At 41.1% G+C, this 19,018-nt stretch overlaps 1 protein-coding gene across 1 annotated transcript in view; it reads right to left on the bottom strand.

Annotated features, from left to right (window-relative positions):
• The window catches only part of DCC (DCC netrin 1 receptor), a 594,156-nt gene that overhangs the window by 176,665 nt on the left and 398,473 nt on the right, over positions 1–19,018 (bottom strand). Inside the window, exons 8-9 of the mRNA XM_030470251.2 lie at positions 11,925–12,081; positions 1,222–1,376 (exon numbers count right to left, since the gene is read on the bottom strand). Coding sequence (XP_030326111.1) covers positions 1,222–1,376; positions 11,925–12,081 — 312 coding nt within the window. The remainder of the gene's footprint in view (positions 1–1,221; positions 1,377–11,924; positions 12,082–19,018) is intronic.

The following is a 19,018-nucleotide window of genomic DNA, read 5'->3' as shown; positions in this document are numbered from 1 at the left end:
GCCACCTAAAACTGCCCCACGAGGCTTGTCTTAGCACAGGGTTTGCTTCCAAGCACTTCTACCTCTCCACGCTGACGGAGAGCCATTCCCACATACTCTACCTGGCTCCCAGCAATTCACTTGCAGCAATGAATCAAGAAAACACATTTCAGGCTTTCCAGCACAGCTGTTATCTTCACACAATGAGGGGGTTTCAAACAAATATTGCTTTTCAGCTAAATTTCTGAACATAGCAAGGTGTGATGATGTAAAACAGCTTCTGTTCTTCTGTGCAGTATTAGATTTCCCACCTTATTAGAGAGAGTGAGTGCATTCTGGCAGGGATTTACTTGATGGAGCACAAAAGCAGCTCAGCATCACACCGTTTCCCCCACAGTTCAACAAAGCAGTCTAGTGACCATCAGTATCACACACAGCACCCATCTCTGTGCTAAGATCTAGATACCAATCCCATTTTCACAGTAAATTCTTCTGAATAATTAATTTTGCCATGGAAGGGCTCAAAAAATGTTTCACTGCTCTCTCTACAACAGCCCTTCTTGGACCGTCCAAGGGAGAAAAACTGCAATAGGACAAACACAACCAGAAGGAATTTCTTTCTGGAGACTAGACATATGTAAATACTTACAACAAAATTAGACATAGAGAAAGAGAAAACTGTTTACTGAACGATTCCACCTGCCTCAAAGAATTATAAAACACACTTACTGCTAAACATCAACTAAGAAAGATATTTGCTTTTAAACACCAATAAGCCAAAATGTTTTCTCCAGTGGAAATTTTCTCTATCTTTCAGTGAGTTTATCTATCATGCTTTCTTGTATAAAAACCAATGCCGTATGTATGCTTTTTGTATCTTCCATCCAGTTTATCATATTTCCTTGTAGAAAACCAGTGTTATGTACCATAGCACTGCTTTTGGTATCACTTACATTGTCACATAATAGAAGATGGGATGTCTGATCATCAAAGTCATGACACAAACAAGCAATACGCTGCTGTTAAGTTATTGTAATAGCTGTAATAGTTGTCTTGATGTGCAAGAACTATTACAAACTGAAGAAAGGTTTTATTTACTGTGCATAAGGACTGGGCCATGTTTCCTAAGAGCAACTCTTTGAAAACCTTAAACTAGTGCACTATAAGCGCTGCAGGGCTGCAGTTCATCCCTCCAGCTCTTGCTGCCACCCGCGCCGAGACCCCACTGCTGTGCACACTCACACTCTGGCTGCGTGGCGACCTTGATGGGCTGCGAGCTCTCTCCCGGTCCCCACTCGTTGTATGCCAGTACTCGGAAGGTGTAGGTCTCCTCTGGTTTCAGGTTGCCCACGGTAAGCTGAAGCGTTCCAGGCTGAGATGTGTTGACTGCCCGTTCCCTACAAAAAAACAAACCCAAAAAACCACTTTAAACCACATTTGGATTTAAAGCCTTATTTATTTAAGCAACTGGTAGCCTGAAAGGTATGATTGCATATCAAACTTCATTTTGAGGCTTGTTTGTCTATAGGGTTTGGATTTTTACTTTTACTTTAAAAAGCCTAATTGGAGTAATAGGGCCCACTGGGAACAATGCCAGTGCTACAAAGACGACATGTATTTTAACACTTCATAATGTACAGAGGAACAAGAAAGGAAAACTGGTGAAGGAAATGGCTATTTGATAAAGGAACACATCTCTGATACAGGAGGTGAGATGCATATTGAACTCTAAACATCGAGCTAATGAAAACTGGGTTTGGATTGTGCTGTAAATTGAGCCCTTGTTGGTGCTCCTGCTATAATTGTACCTGCAAAACCACCATCATCCTCCACTGTTTCACAGGCAAAGGGACCACATGGAATTTTTAATTAGGTGGGGTCACCACTCACCATTTCAGAGGTCTAAAATGAAAACCCATTAGTGGAGTTGCACTATGATCCCCACTGGAAAAACAAGCACCCAGGCAGTTCAGGAGCAGCTTTTTCCTGATATCATAGAATTATAGAATGGTTCAGGTTGGAAGGTACCTTAAAGCTCATCCAGTTCCAACCCCTGCCACAGGCAGGGACACCTTCCACTAGAGCAGGTTGCTCCAAGCCCCTGTGTCCAACCTGGCCTTCAACACTGCCAGGGATGGGGCAGCCACAGCTTCTCTGGGAAAAGTCTATGCCAGCGCCTCAGCACCCTCACAGAGAAGAACTTCTGCCTAAGAGCTCATCTCTATCCTCCCTCTGGCAGGTTAAAGCCATTCCCTCTTGTCCTGTCCCTAACTGCCTTTGTAAACTTTGTCTCACCTCTGTCAGTTTGAAACCATTGCCCCTTTTCCTATCCCATCTTCACGGCCTCCTCTGGACTTGCTCTAATAGCATCATGTCCCTTTTGTTTTGAGGCAATGCCAAAAGATGGTCAGACACCATTCATGCAAACTTGACCATCAGCTGCTGGGAAACCTGTGCTTGGGGGCTGTAAGTACCCCTTCTCTCGAGCAGTGACCATGAGCCTGCCTGGTGTCCAGCACAAAATGTGTTTCAAGAAGCACCCACTACAGCTCACTATTGCCTGCATCAGCTGGGTTTCTACTTCTTCTAGCCCAACTTGGCCAGCAGTTTGCTACCTCTGAACCATCGCAAGTAACGTGACTGAACCTCCTCCATCAGGTGCTCCCAGTTATGAGTCCTGGGGTAACTGGCTTGTGATGGTCTCTACAGCAAAGGTACAGCCCGAACACTGGGACATGGCAGCTCCTTGAGCAGAAAGATGTACAGGACATCACTCCCCCATCACGGAAAGAGCCATGTAATTTTTCCTGGCAGCGTAATCACCCAGAGCTAAAGGGTTATCTGCATCCTTGCACTGGCTTCTTTACCCCAGGGCAAGCAAAGCTCATCCTAGTCCATGCTGCTCAGGAGAAAAACAACTGGAGAGAACCACACAGACCTAGAATCAGTAACATGGGATTATCTGGGAAAAACACAATCCTTAAACAGTAAAGCAGGTCTTAAACCGGATGAAATCACAGTCATTTCATGGGCAATCTGCAAACAGAAGAAGGTAAAATTGCTTTTGTAACTGATTTATTATGGGTGGCATGTCTCCCTCCTCTCATTTACTGGAAGTCCTCCGCAAAGCTAACAGCAACAAAAAAAAAAAAAAAGGTAGATTTCATGTTGGAGAAAAAAAATCATTTAAGGCTGAATCAGCTAATTGACAAACTTTGTGTAGCGCTGCTGTGGTTCTCTGGGCTGCAATAGGCATAGCAGCAATTCAGGGAATTAGATTATTGCTCCTTTGGGGAACGTTTCCTCAAAATTCAGAGCAGTCCTGTGGAGAAGGACTTGGGGGTGTTGGTTGATAAGAAGCTTAACATGAGCCAGCAGTGTGCGCTTGCAGCCCAGAAAGCCAACCGTATCCTGGGCTGCATCAAAAGAAGCGTGACCAGCAGGTCAAAGGAGGTGATCCTGCCCCTCTACTCTCCTCTCGTGAGACCTCACTTGGAGTACTGTGTACAGTTCTGGTGTCCTCAACATGAAACAGACATGGAGCTGTTGGAGCGAGTCCAGAGGAGGGCCACGAGGATGATAAGAGGGCTGGAGCACTTCCTGTATGAAGACAGGCTGAGAAAGTTGGGGCTGTTCAGCCTGGAGAAGAGAAGGCTGCGTGGAGACCTCAGAGCAGCCTTCCAGTATCTGAAGGGGGCCTGTAAGGATGCTGGGGAGGGACTCTTCCTTAGGGACTGTAGTGGTAGGACAAGGGGTAATGGCTTCAAACTTAAACAGGGGAAGTTTAGATTAGATAAAAGGAAGAAGTTCTTTACAGTGAGGGTGGTGAAGCACTGGAATGGGTTGCCCAAGGAAGATGTGGATGCTCCATTCCTGGCGGTGCTCAAGACCAGGTTGGACAGAGCCTTGGGTGACAAGGTTTAGCACGAGGCGTCCCTGCCCATGGCAGAGGGGTTGGAACTAGATGATCTTACGGTCCTTTCCAACCCTAACTATTCTATGATTCTATGATTCTATGAAAATTAAATTTCTCAAACCAGAGAATGGTCCTGTCCTCCAAGAGCCAGGCTCCACTGTTGCTCCAGCCCTCCAAGGAGGGACTAGGCAAAGCATGGGTGAACATTCACTGGGGATGAACGGTCGGATCATACCTGAGCAGAGACAACGGGAGTTTTGTGCCTGTATTCCAGCACAAAGGTTTTCTGTTGCACTTGATAACTCAGAAACAGAGCTGTGGATGGCTGCTGCTCCCTGATGAGAACACCGGCAGGCAGAGCCTTTGCTCCTTCTAACTGTCCAAGCTGAGCTGTGCTTGACCAACTGGGCTATTTTATCCTCTTTCCTCTTATCTCTGCTTTCTACTTTCAAGCTGTAGAAGCAGGAGTCCAGCTTCATTGAAAATGGCTCCAATATATTTGTAACCAACAGAACGACTCTGAAAGCAGCGGTACTGCAGGGGGGTCAGATAGCCTGTAACATCTGGACTGAACAGCACTGATATTCTCGTTAACTTTTTAAGAGGCAGGAAACCACAGCAGTAAGAGAGAAAACCAAATATGCTCAGTGACTTCCTACCTGCAGGACAATGGGATTGTCAGCAACTGTATCTCACTGTATGCATCTTTTTTGTTAACAGCAAGGAAGCAACAAGCCCACCTTTCAATCCCAAAAAAGCAGTAAAGCCGCAAGAGAGGAAAAAGGAGATGATGTGATAGAAGAAAACTCCAGTCAGATCTCTGTTTTGATACTTCTCTGTGACAGCGGTACCAGTGGAGATGCATATATATGCAAGTCTGGAAAGGTGGAATGGTTTGCAGCGTTCTTTCAGTTAGTCTTTTCCCATTATCTACTAAGAAAGGAAAAAACCAACCCCATACATGCATCCAGTGCCCTCAGCACTCGCACTGTCATTGAGTGACTTCCTGAGCGGAATCAAATCTGCATTTTAGACTAACGGGGCTGAACCAGCATGACTCTCTTGCCTTGTGTAGCTTGGGGTGTAGGTGTGAAGTGTGATGATGAGGAGTGAAATGCTGGCACAGCCCATTTTGTATCTAATGATGAGTTTCCAGAGAAGTGGAAAAAAATCCAGCCCCTGCCACAGAAGCACAAAGAGACCCAGGGCCGTTGTTCCTCTTCTCAGGCCTGCATTTGCTGCATCACATCCCAGCCTTGGATGCAGAAACATCCAAGGAAATGTTTTGACTGGACTCTAACGCATTCATCTTCAAATGTATCAGCAGCTTCAGTGTTCATCTTCCATGGGATTTCATTGGTGTTGCTGAAGTCCATCTCCCAGGATGCTTCTCTGTGCAAATCAGCAGCTGTATAACCACCCAGGTCTATCAAAGCTTTCAAGCTGGTGAACCCAACAAGATCATCGTCTGCAGAGATGGGCCAGTGCATCCCCAGACAAATGCAAGTCCGGGTAAAACCCTGCTGCTCCCAACAGCAGCTCACACAGAATGGCAGTGGCTGGAGGTGTCTGCAGCACACTCCATCTCATAGTATTCACATATCATTTCCAAGGCTAATTAGCTTGAGTCCAACCCTGTGTTCAGGAGCAGCACTGAACAGCAGAAACTCTGGGTTGCCCCCAGCCCATGATGAAAAATCAGAATGAGAAGTTCCCCCATTCTTGACCAGCCAGTGTGTTTGCTCCATGCACCTCAAGAAAACACTGAGCAAATTAAACCTTTACGCGTTTTACTTCCTATAACTTGGGTTTTCAAGCTATCCGATCTTGAGTATCATCCAAATGCAACACTGCCTGGAGGGCAATGAAGGATCTTGTAACTTAAAATATAAGAAAGGGCTGTATAAAAAAAAAAAAGTTCCAGATTTTCCTAAGTAAAGACTGAATAATAATCAAGCACACACCCTGGGACTGAGACCAAGAGGAATAAAGCAGAAGAAAGGGCTAAGGTTTCCCTCTGGCAGGCTGATATGTGAGAAGAGCCAGCAGCCCACTCAGTCCCATCTCATAACCTTGTAGCGGCCAGATAACAGGCACTGAAAGAAATAAGTGAACCAGGACAGAAGTATCTTGTTATTCTCCTGGCACAGGACAGAAATATCTGGTTATTCTCCTGGCATATTACTCCTGCTCACAGGTTTCTGGAATTTTAGCATCCAGGTGGTCACAGACACCCAAATGGGTCCATCACCTTCAAACTGTCAAACCTCCTCTAACTCCTCTGTTTCTGTGATATCCCGTGGCAATGTAATTATGTCATGAGAAATAATGATTCTTTTTGTTTAAACAGGCTGCCTGCCAATGTCACAGCTGGCAGTGGCATCTTCTGTGACACCATGGGCCCTCCAGCTAGCAAAAAGAAAAAACTCCTTAGGAATATAACTCCTATTTCATGAAGACAAGTGTAAGGTTATCTAAAACACATCATATGGATGTGGCTGCCTTTATCCCTTGAGCTCCAGCAACCTGTCCCACTGACACGCACTTGGGCTGAAGTTAGGTGAGATGAGCATCCAAAAGTCCATCATCTGCTCCTGCTTGCCAGAGAGGGGTTAATGCACTACAGATGCTACAGAAATGCAGGAATAATCTAAAAAGCATCAAACATCCATGAATCAGGCACCTTTGCATTTGGGGTTTTCTTTTTCAAACCCATCTTGGCCATAAATTACAGTCTAAAAATAAAAGACCTTGACTAAAGTCATCCACTTTCTTGTAAAATAGAGGTTTCGACATGTAATTTCCAGTCAGTAAAGATCATGTTACATTACAGTATCGGCGTGTAAAAAAAGTTAATTACAGTTCCCATGCATCTCTTAGGCAAGTAACAAATGCTTTTATAATGTTTCAAATACCTAACTAGTTACTTCAAATAAGACAAGTCATGTTCATGCTCCTTGCTGTGAAATGAATACTATTAAAATGGACGAACTTTTACTACCCTGAGTCCTTTTTTTATGTCCCATTATCACTCTTCCCCAAAATAACATAAAGTCCTTGATTATATTAAGCAAACCTCAAAACTAATGTAAATATATCATTTGGGAATGACACTTTAGAACTTCAGCTGAATTTGGAAGATAGACCTTAATCAAATATAAGGTTTTGTATTCAATTAAGTGGTCCCTTGATTAATTTCTTCAGTCTGCAACATGCAGGAAACTGAACTGGGAGATCTATTAGCTTGTTGTGACTATTGATGCATTTATTATTTTGTTGCTGAAAACAAGTTCTAGAGAATGTTCAACTGAAAATAAAACTGGTCTCAATCTTGCAAAAGAGTCCTCCATCAAAGGGGTTTATGTTCAGCTGCAATACTGATTTCCAGGGTAATTTTATTATCTTTTTTCCTTTTATTTTTTTTTTTTTCCCTTTTATGTTCTGAGCATTTAATTTCATTTATTGGAAAAAATGGTTGCCAACAGTCGGTTAAAAAAGGATAGCTGCAAACCAGAACCAACTATTTAAGCCAACTTGATATTTCAAAGGTTGCAGTCAAAAACTGAATGGTATTTTGTGGCTTTGTGTCTCATGTAAAATGCTAAACAGAAAAATATCACCATATAAATATTTATCATTCTTCAGAAACAAATACAGTGACTTTTTTGTCACTGTAGCAGAATTAATTTAAAAATATACACAGGTAATTAAATGTGTCTTCATGTTACATTTGAGGAGTTATTTTTTGGTTTAGAGATAGATCAAGAACAAATCAGGAGAAATAATGTGGTGACTAGTATGCTACCAGATAAATATCAAATGCCTGAGTGAATCAATGCTCGCTCAATGAGAAGCCACCCAGCAGAGACGGATGAGAAGAGGGGAACAAACATCGAGGCCAAGAGCAAATCTCAACATCAAAAGCAGATCAAAATTCAAACCTCCTTGTGGATTTAAATATCGAATCTGGCCCATTTTGCAAATGCTTAGAACAAAAAAAAAAAAAAGAAAAAAGATATTCCAAATCAGTTTGCAATTAAAGGTGGGAAACACTCAGATACAAATGCTGTTGGTTCAGAAGGGGCTTAAGGATGGATATGGGTCAAGTGCTTCTCAACTGAAGACTACCTTTAGCCAAAAAAAAGTAACATCATTATTTACAGTTGCAGTTTCAACAGCACGTGGATGTCAGACATGCTGGAGGTGAAGCAAGATCTCCACCCTCCCAACACCAAAGGATAGCCCTGTGCCCAAGATTTCACCATCTTGGCAGCATCCCAGCAGAAAATGGGAAATAAATCAAAAAGGCAGAGATTTGCCTGTTACATCTGTAAACTTTGTATTTTTAATCTTTTGGATGCTGTTACTACTTGCATATAAAATAGTGGGTTTTTTTTCCAGTGAGCTTATAACATCAAACGAAACCCAAACTCCTTTCTCTCCTGGAACACTTCTCCAGCAAGACAGGGTGGATTTTATGGTCTTCATGTGTGTGTGTGTACATGTCCATACTTTGGAGAGTGATATCCACTGAAATACATGCATTATATTCTGCTATTTTATATTCCTCTATATTTTAACAGAAAATAAGCACAATCAGATGTATACTAAGAGTTACATATCTACTGGCAGATCCTATCCATGAAATCTTCTGTTTCTGAAGGATCTCAGTTTTCCATCAACAGTCTGCTATTATCAGCAGACTGCTAGAATATCTCAATTTTAATCTGAACTTTCGTCTCAGCCAGAAACTTCCCTGAGTGCAGGTGTATTGGTTGGATGTTTATTTATTTCCTCACAGATTTAAGGTTTGTTTTATACTTTTCTGAGAAACTTGCATTTTACCTTCAAGTGTGCTTTCCAATCATCCTTATCAGCAAGCAAAACCATTTGATCCCACGCAGGATGCTTAGCTGAGCACGAAGATTAAAGAGCCTCCCATCAGAAGGGCTCTGGTGATTATGCTACGGCAGTAAGTGCAATCACTTCCAAAAGGGGTTACTTTGAAAGGGCTGAGCTGAAAAACCCTTATGAGAGGAGTTCAAAACACAGGAGGCTATTTTTCCGGATGCTCCCCGAAATGGCTGTGTGCCTCATGTGTTGTGCTGGCCTCAGTGATGCTGCCAGATGCCACATGAATCCTCACTGCTCTCAAATGCAGGAAGATCGTCTTGCTGCAGCCTTACACTAATTTCTCTGACAATTACTCTGCATCCCTGAGGTTAGTGTCACATCCAATATTTATTTTTGCAAGCAGAAAAAAACAGTTCTTTTGTAAAAATAATGTGTAAAACAATGAAAAACAACTCCAAATATCCATGGAAGCTTTTTAATTTTAGGAAAAATACATTAATTTTATCTCACAGTTTTTCTGAGACTTTGCAAGACTACAGGTACATATTCAAAAGTTATAAACTCCAAGTAGTATTCCGAGCCTCTTGATGGAGGGAGCACAGTGGAATTTTTATTTCATCTATTTATTTGTTTAGTTATTCTAACACAGTGCCCACAGTCTTCTATAGGAGACTCTTCACGAATGTGTGCATCTGGTTGGGACTAAGGCATGCTTCTGGTACATGAAACATGCCTTAGCCCCATCACCACAATATGTCTGGTACACATCATGAGCAGCATGATGGAAATTCTGCAAAAAAAAATCTTTTGAAGTCTAAGGGAATCCGGGGTGAGCTCTTTTTACACCTTGTTTGGCTTCAGAAAGACCACTACTTAAAGGCCTCATATAAGAACATTAGTATTTTCTCCTCCACTGATAAAACTGAGTTAGAATATGATTCAATCTAGTTGTGTGTGGCAGCTCTGTTGTTTTTAAGACAGTTAAAATAAACGAGATGTGATTACAACAGCACCCTCCGGCACCATCCAACAGCACAACAGCACCATCCTCCCATGTCACATCATGGGAACTTCGCACCCACCAACAAATCTCAAAGCACATTCTCAAGGTAAGGCGATGAAATACCCATGCACAGCACAGGACCCTGTTCCATCATTTCTGGTCGCAATGGCTGTAGACAAGCATTAGGACACGCATGTGAAAAAATATCTAATTCAGCCATGTGAACCCCAATTTGGTACCCAAACCGGGAGAGACAAGGGAGCCACTAAGTTTCCTCACTTCCTGCTGAACTCAGTCATTGCTCTCTTTGCATCAGTTACTTTGCTAGGGCCAATTCCTACCTTCCCTGAGTGCCTTACAACCTTCAATATACCCCCTTCCCAAAGCCCCACTGAGTTGTCTTTCCTGTTTCATATAAACTAGTCACAATTGGAGGTTTGATCTGATTCATGATGGAGATCTAAGCTTTGAACCTGTGTCTCATCTATCTCACTCTGCTCCCGCTTCCCCCTCTCTGCTCACAGTCCAGTTCAGAGGGATTTGTGGAAAGTGAGATGCCTTGTCTGACCTGTGAGCCAAACTCAACAAGGCTGGCTCCTACCCCATGTTTTCACCCGCTGCCTGCTTACTGCTTATCCCACAAGTGACATCCTGTTGCAGAAGATGCCTCCAGCACCAGCCTCAGGAATGCCAACTTGAATTTAAGAACTCTCTTTTACAGAGGCAGAGTGTGTTTCACACTCTCATCCCAAGTGCTTTGGGTGTTGTGCCCTTTCAGGCTGCTCAGCCAGACCAGATGGACACACATCTCTATTTAGGAGTGTCAGCCTCTTGCAGCACGTACCACTGCTGTACCTGTTGATGTCTACAATGTCTCTATATAAAAACCTTATACATAGAATAATATATAGAATTAGGTTGGAAAGGACCTTTAAGATTATCAGGTCCAGCCATTACCCCAGCACTGCCAAGCCCACCACTAAACCATGTCCCTAAGTGCCACATCTACACATCTGTTAAATACCTCCAGCAATGGTGACTCCACCACTTTCCTAGGCAGCCTTTTCCAGTGCTTGACAACCCTTTTGTGAATAAATGACTATATGGCTATAAAGGAAAGCTGGACCTTGTTGGAGATTAAGATGAGAAGCTTGAGAATGTCCAGACAGGGGCAGGAAATTCTGTCTGCAAAACTAAACCCTTTCAGATGAAAGATAAGCTCATGTTGTGTCAGAGGGGAGCTCACTTTGATAACTGTGGGGTCCTGCTTCTTTTGCTCTCATGAATCCAATATATATCTGCTCATTTTTTAATTAAATATAGATTCCTATTCAAGTCCCTTCAGAAGCAAACTGCCATCAGCACACACAAGTACTAGACACCAGCCAGTAGCTGAAGTGTATCATAAGTGCAGTGAAATACAGGACAAGATACTTCAAGTGAGTTCTTCATAATGATGTACAGGAAGAGAAAAACACAAGATTTTTCTCAGGCATAAGACCATTTATGAAGTTAGGAAAATGAAACAAAACCCAAATAAATATGCAGTACCTTTCCAAGTGTGAAATGAGCATATACAATGAGGAATCATGCAAACACCAAACAATCTATAGCACCATTATGACAAAAGAGCTATCTTCAGTGCAGTTCTAATTCACATGGCCAGAACAACCCAGGGTGTTTCATTGTATTTGCAATCATGTAAAATCTTCACAGCCCACTTCCTGACCTGCTTTGAAGGTCTTACACCATTTGCACTGCTCTAAAAGCAATCTCCTCTCCAACTGATTAGGGTTCAACAAATTCCCCTCCACTGGTGATGCAAAGAACACTTGACCCTGTGCCTTCAGCGGAAGATGAAAGGTAAAATATAGAGCTTACAATACTTTATTTTGTGGTAGATAGTCGAGTAATAAGTGAAGGAGGTAAGATCCATAGACATCACCCTCAAAGCAAACGGTTTTTCAGACCAAGACAATGAGCACAGTTATATAACCTTTCATAGGATGTCTAAAAAAATACACTGCAACAAAAGGCACTTCTAGCTTCAAATTTAGCACGGGGAGAAGAACACAAGGTTGAGAACCATTTGCAAGATACTTGCAAAGACCTCAGGCCCTCTTAGGACTAAACCTCCCACCCAGAGGAGACCCATGGTCTGTTGGGGCTTACCTGTTGATGCCATCCCTGGAGAAGAAGACTGTATATGTCTGGATGCTGCCTCTGGCTTCGGCGGGTGGGCGCCAGCTGAGACGGACAAATCGGCTGGAGACCAAAACAGGGACCACATCTCGGGGGGCAGAGGGGAGGACACTGGAACTTGGGACAGCTGGAGGGGAAGGAGAGGAGTCAGTCAGCGAGGCTGGTGGCACAGGGGTGTCAGGGCGGGCAGGAGGTGCCGTGGTGGACACAGCTGAGGTGTTACAGAACAAAGGGCCAAGGAGTCATGGAAGAAGCATGAATAAAATGACAGGGGGTGAAAGAGAGAGAAAAAAAACGAACAGTAAAATCACACCTTAAAACACACCACACCGAGCCATCCTCTAAAGTCAACAGCAACACGCAAAACTTGAGTAGGCTACTTGCTTGTGATACGTGAAGTTATTTCTGTTACAAGTGATCAGTATGATATGATTTGTTCACTCCTATTTCACTGGTTTTGTCCCTTGCGCCACAAGCAGACGGCATTAACAAGCAAAAACTGGCCACTCAAAGCCTGAAGCCTACAAACCAGCTGGTTTTGCAAGAGCAGAAACTAAGCAGGGTGCTTTAGCACATGACTTACTAGATAATTGCATCAAATTGAGATAAAATGACAATGAAACTTAATATTAACACTGTTCCCCATGGAAAAGCATTCAGTCTATGTGCAAAATGCAGAAATGCCTAAACTGCAGATTCAACAGTAAAATTCATGTTAGAACAGTACCTATTTATATAGTTTAAGGGTTTGATTGTTGCTCAGCAAATCCATGTGAAAGCTGGCCTGCCAACATAATAAATAAAAATATTTATTTTTCAACAATACTTGAAGTGATCAGCTGCTTCCTGCTTCAGCACATGCATCTTATGGAGCATTCATGTCACCAAGAGTAAAATGATGTAAAAGGTCGCATTTCCTGGGCTATACCAGCCCTGAAAAGCAGGTTTTCACAATTAGTATCAAACCAAAAAGCAATTTGTTTTTTTTATTACTGCAAATCTTTTTTGGTTAGTTCCCTAAGCATATAGTATGAAATATATCAGTAGCATTAATTTACTGTGAGCTCATTAACAGCGTTGTATTATCTAAATAGCTTATGAAGAATAGCTTTAGGTAAAAAGCATGATGCTCACTGAATACTAGCGTAGTGTTTTCTTATATTATCCCTAAAGTATTATTAAAAGCCATTAATTTTGCTATTATTAGTAAGAAATATTATTGCCCCTTACTTATTGTGATCAATCCGAAACCAGAGGGAATTAAGGAATTTCCCAGTGGCATTTCCAGAGTAATGATGTGTTGAAAGGAAATATTAAGCCATAGTCTCAGCTCTCTTGGCTGCAACGTTGTGATCCATTATTTGCACTAAGGTTTTGTTTAGCATCCTTAGTCATGGGCCACTGATCTAAATAATGTGCAAACACAAGGCTACAGTATAATTCTGTGTACATTTATATTGTAATGACATGACTATATCGCTTCACGGTCAGAGCAACTAGATTTGGGCTTCTGGTCTATCCTATGCATTGACTTGTGTTATAAATGTAAGTGCGTGCATTGTTGTCTTCTAGTGAAGGCTGAGGTAGTTAAATATCTCTAGAGAAGTATCAAGGGCAAGATTGGAAAAAAACACACAGAGAGAGTTCTGCTGCTTAAGTCAAACACAGCAAAAGGGAAAAATTCCTCTTATTAATCTCTTCATAATAAGAATAAATAAATCTATTTTAATTATATAGAACACCCGGTCCACGATTCCTCCACCAAATATCCATCCTCCTGGCGGAACACAGCAGCCTGGCACCTCTTTTCCCTTAAAACCTATTTAGTATCAGAAACTTGTGCTGTGGTCAGCCCTGAGTCCAGACATGTACATTTAGGTGACTGTGTACATAACTACACATATACGGGTGTCTAAGCTCCCTGCATAGAAAATGAGTACATATACCTAACACAGATGACGGAGCCGAAACAGCTAGTCGAACTACCAAACAGTTGTATCTACCTTCAAACACACTGTCAAAGTATCTAAAACCTGTAGATAAATCCATAGCTTTCATGACCTTATGCCCACAGCGGCAGCGGTGTCTGTTCTGGTGTCACTTTATGAAAATAATAGCAAAAACCTGAGGTGAAAAGCAGCAAGATTGGGGCTGAAGCTCCAGTCCACTAGGCATGTATTTTGTTCTGGCTTTCAGTAAACACTGTGCAGCTATCACTGACATAAGCAATTTCACTTTTGTTGTTGCTGGCAGTGAATAGCAAACATATGCATTGCAATAGTACAATATAGAGAGACATATAACCTGAAATTATCTCAGCAAGTAACGCCTGAAATCCTTCAATCTTTCATACGACTACACAAGATCAATCCACCACTGGTTAAACCATCTTCATCAGAGGCTGGCAAGCTCTGATTTCAGCCTGATGCAGTTTATATTAACTCCTTACAAAGCGCATCTGTCTCTGCTCTTGGGGCGGTGTGAATAATCATCTACCTCTGTTGAAAGCAAGCATACAACTGGACTGATTCCTTTCCTTGTGTGCAAATGAGCATACAATCAACAGAGGAAGTCTGAATATAGACCTGATTGATAGAAACTGATATTCATGTTTCCATTTAAGAAGCCAAACGAAGCACCTCACATTCAGAGCCAAATCCCCCATTATTTATAGTCCAGAATCAGCTGTGAGTTTTGTGACCTTAGCAGTATTTTGCCAGTAGTTCCTATTCTTGCACTCCTAAAGGAAACATTATTAAAAAAACTGTAGAAATATGCTGGATGTAGGTGCTCGGGACCTGCTTGTTTACAGCCTTTCTTGGTAAAATACAGACCAGTTATAAAATATGTGCAAGGTCAACTATTTATGGGGTTTTGAAACACCTAAGGGCAAAACATTGTGCATGACATTCACTTTCACCACTGCTATCCACACACAGCAGTTACAGGCTGTTTGTAATTAAAACTAGTAAGAATATGAGACCTAGCTTCAAGAGGCAGTTTTGATTGTTGTAGGGTTTTTAATACTTTTCATAGGTTTTTGGGGGGATTTGTGGTTTTGCTTTTTTTCTTTTTTTAAACATATATGTACATCTCAGCAGCAGGTTGGGAGGAGATCGTATTAGCAGCACCTGCCTACTCTTCACATGTTGTTTTTAGAGACCAGAAAAAGCTATGTGATGTACAAGAAAAGATGATGAAAGAATGAAAACAAAAACCCCACCTTGAATTATATCCCACAAGAAATTTGGTATCAAGAAGATACAACATTATTATTGCTAAGCAGAGGTGGCAATAGATGGTATGGGCTTATTCATGAGCCTTTCCCAGTGAAAGACATGGTTGAAATCCTCTAAATCTAAGTTATAAAATATCTCCTGTTCTCACTTGAGTGATCAGAGGGACTTTATATAGATATAGATTAGGTATAGATGATATAAATAGAGATATATATAAACACACACGGATCTCAGCAAAGGTTTTGTACCTCTGTACAAAAAATATGAATTTGCCCTTTTTTTTCAAGTCAATAGAGAAGGGAAAAAAGTTAAAGGAAAACTTAAGGAAAGAAGTTGTAAGTTTAAATGAAAAATAAGTTGAAAATTTACTGTGTATACAGAAAATGTTGCTCTTGGATGTCAGTAATATTGATCTAAAAGTTATCCTGGTAATCTGCATTAAGGTCCAGGGTTTAAACTGATAAAGCTGAGTTTGGCTTCTCTGCTTTGAAAGCAGTAAAACTTCTCGTGGGTTTAGTTACTCATGTGTAATTCACACAGAACACTGGTGCCTATTATACATATAGCAAGTTTCCAAATGCCTAAATATAAAATGATACAAAATTTTCAGGAGGATAAATTAATACAGAAAGAGATTGGGCTATATATAGGAGCTGTCTGTATCTCACAGAAAGTGGTTAATGTTCATGACATTATCCTTTTTTTTTTTTTTAATTATAACCTTAGCTAAGCAAAGACTGGTGAAGCAATTGTCCCTGTTTTACACCTAGAGTCTGTTAAAATAAGACCATCTACTATAGGCTACCTATACTTTTAAAATACGGTCAATTAGAGCTTGCTGATAAGATTTGAAACTCAATACTTTTTCAGCAAAAATGAGAAAACTATCACACTTGCAATCTTCAACCTTCTGCTGCAAATCACACTTTCCCTAAATAGCCTACATACCCTGACGCCAAAATGACATTTCAAGACATCAAATGAAAATTTTCAGCCAAGACACTACCTCGAAGTATTTTTTGTGACTTCTAACAACTATTTCAATTCCTTGATTTGATTTTTCTCTTTTTTTTTTTTTTAATACACAGATTTTTTTTTATCTATTTCAGTTTTAAAATACTTTTGAAAATTTCTCTGAAACCGTTTAAGCATAAAAGGAACATTCAGGCTTTAAGTTAGGCATTTCATTTCAGAAAAAAAAAAAAAAAGAAGATGTTTTATTCAAGTTAAAATATAAATCTTTCAGATTAATTCAAGTCCCTCCCCTGCTCTCCCCCACAATATTTTTCTTTGCTTTAGCACTTGAAATCATTTATTCGTATAGCAGGAATTTCAAGTATGACGTAAGAACATGAATCTGTTCTCATCTCCAAGTCCTCAGCGCTCAAAGAAAAAGCAATTTACATGGAATTTTAATTCCAGAAATAACATCAAATAAGTGCTTAGTGTCCGGTGTTGCTCAGCATAGGAATAGCCTGGCCAATCCACTCTTTTTTTACACTCCTCCATTCAAAGAATTTAGTGGTGTCGAATTTTATTTTTTTTACTCAGAACCTTTCTGACCCATCTTACACCTTCCATACAGCAAACTGTGAAAGTTATAACTGAGAAAAAGAGCTTGCTGCAGCGATACTTATAATTCAAGAGATGCTGCATATGTAACACCTAGCACCTGAAAATGTGAGGAACTCTTGCAGCAAAATAGCCTTAAATGACATAGATAACAATTTTGGTAGATTTGCCATTTTTTAAGAAGGCAGACACTTTTCGTGGAATCATTTTCCCATTTCATTTTACAGAATGCCCTTTTATGTTGTTTTAATGGCTATGCCATTAAATGGCAGAACTGGGAAGCTGAGGGGCAAACAGTGACTACTGGGGAAAAGCCCCAGAGGTGGTTCCAGATGCCATTCCTGCATGGCAATGATGGACTGAAAAAAAGAAATTATTTTTTCCATTAAATTTTGAAAACAGGATTAAAAAAATCTTAATTCATGGTGTTTAAAAAAAAAAATAGTATTGATGTACATTAGGGAAAGAAATTAAAGAAATTTAAACCAAACAGAAAGTTGAGATGTAGAGGATGACTTGCCTAATTTTACATTGCACTAGCTACCATAAAAATATGAATTTGCAATTATATTAAATTCGTAACACATAAAAAACGGTTTCTAATTTAACAGACTGCACTAAGGATCTGCAGATGAGAGGAGCTGTATTTTTTCAGTGTTACTTCAACATTGGAAGATTCATTTTTTATGAACTCAGAATATAAAAGCAATCCATGACTTGCAAGTTCCAGCTAGATATACCCATGAGCAGGTCGAGGCAGTAACCAGTAACTGGTTTCCTCCTGATCAAGGAAGACAGCCAATGGCAGAGGGTTTATGCCACTAAAGAAGCTGGTGTCGATACAAGGTGCAAAAGCTTTGATGTATGGATCCCGGCCTCTGAAGCCCATGTGTCTGGAAGCACCACTGATGTTAAGCCATGCAGGGAATGCAAGATAGAATTCTGCATTTCGCAAAGGCAGTTAAAATTTCATCTGAAATTTCATGATGAAATGCCGCTTCTAAAACCCAACGGTAACCTGCACCGGGAAGACAGTCCCCATAAAAGCCCTGGGACATGGGTTCAGGAACTCTCATCTTCCCATGTTAGGTGATTAAATAGGTGAAAACTGGTGAAACAGAGAAACAAAACCCAAATGAATTGCAGTGTTTTAGTCTGATTGCAAAACAATTGAATTTTGGTCTTGTTTCTAGCAGCTAGGAGAAAAGCAGACATTCTATCAGATGACCTTTACAGAGATATGAAATAAGTGTCATTTCCTGTCCAAAATAAGTATTGGATTGGACAAGTTACTGGTAACTCACTACTTATGGTCAAACAAAATGCTCTTTTCCACACAAGCAACTTCTATTACCTTTCCTGGGGACCGTTTACACAATTGGCCTTTCCAGTTTTTATCCAGCCAATTAATCACATAACACAGTTTCAAATAATCACATTCAAAACCATTTCTTCAGGCACTCTGAGATCAAATCTGCCCCCCAAATGCCAGCAGAGGTCACATTGGCACAGCTCATATGGGAGTGCACGCATCCACATTTGACGTGTTCGCACACATTGGGTTTCACCAGCGACACGGAGCACATGCCAGGATGTCAGGGTTCATCAGCATATGTTTAGAGATTTTCAGCCCATATGCAGCGATACTAATTCACCAAATAAAAGATCTGTCCTCCCTGCCATACATACTTCTTCCCTTCTGGCTTCATGCGCAGCAATTCATTATTACTTGGTGCCATAATGATGTTCTTAGAAACAAGTCATGCAGTACTAATTTTTATTATGCCTCTTTTATGACATTACGAACCTTGCTATAAATCACCGAAGTTCATGTGTGTCAACAATGCCTCATGTTACTGCACTCCCAACTCAGCACCTCGCAGGACTAAGCCAATTGCACTTTGGAAACAGCATGCACATATCTGAAATATAAAATCTCAGAGGGACTGGGGAGATTTTGATAGTTCCACCATATGCAGAAACAACCACATCAGAAGCTAAATACACCCTAATGCTTCTCTCTTCTTGCCAGCCTCGTTTTCTCAAATACAGGCAAGAGAGATGTATGGCAGGATAACAGCTTAATTGCTGAGTTGTGATAGAGGGAGGAAGGACGCTAGATATCTGCTTAATGGCATGATCTGAATGTAGTAAACAGGGACGCCTCCAAGAAAAACAAGCCTGTGCATCTCCTCCTACATGCTCCTCTCTAAGGCAGTGTGCTTCTCACACCCTCAGAGGAGCCCACAGGAT

This window comes from Strigops habroptila, chromosome Z (genome assembly GCF_004027225.2).
Source record: "Strigops habroptila isolate Jane chromosome Z, bStrHab1.2.pri, whole genome shotgun sequence".
Lineage (NCBI taxonomy): Eukaryota > Metazoa > Chordata > Aves > Psittaciformes > Psittacidae > Strigops > Strigops habroptila.
The sequence above is the reverse complement of the archived record's forward strand: the minus strand, read 5'-3'. Positions and strand labels throughout refer to the sequence as shown.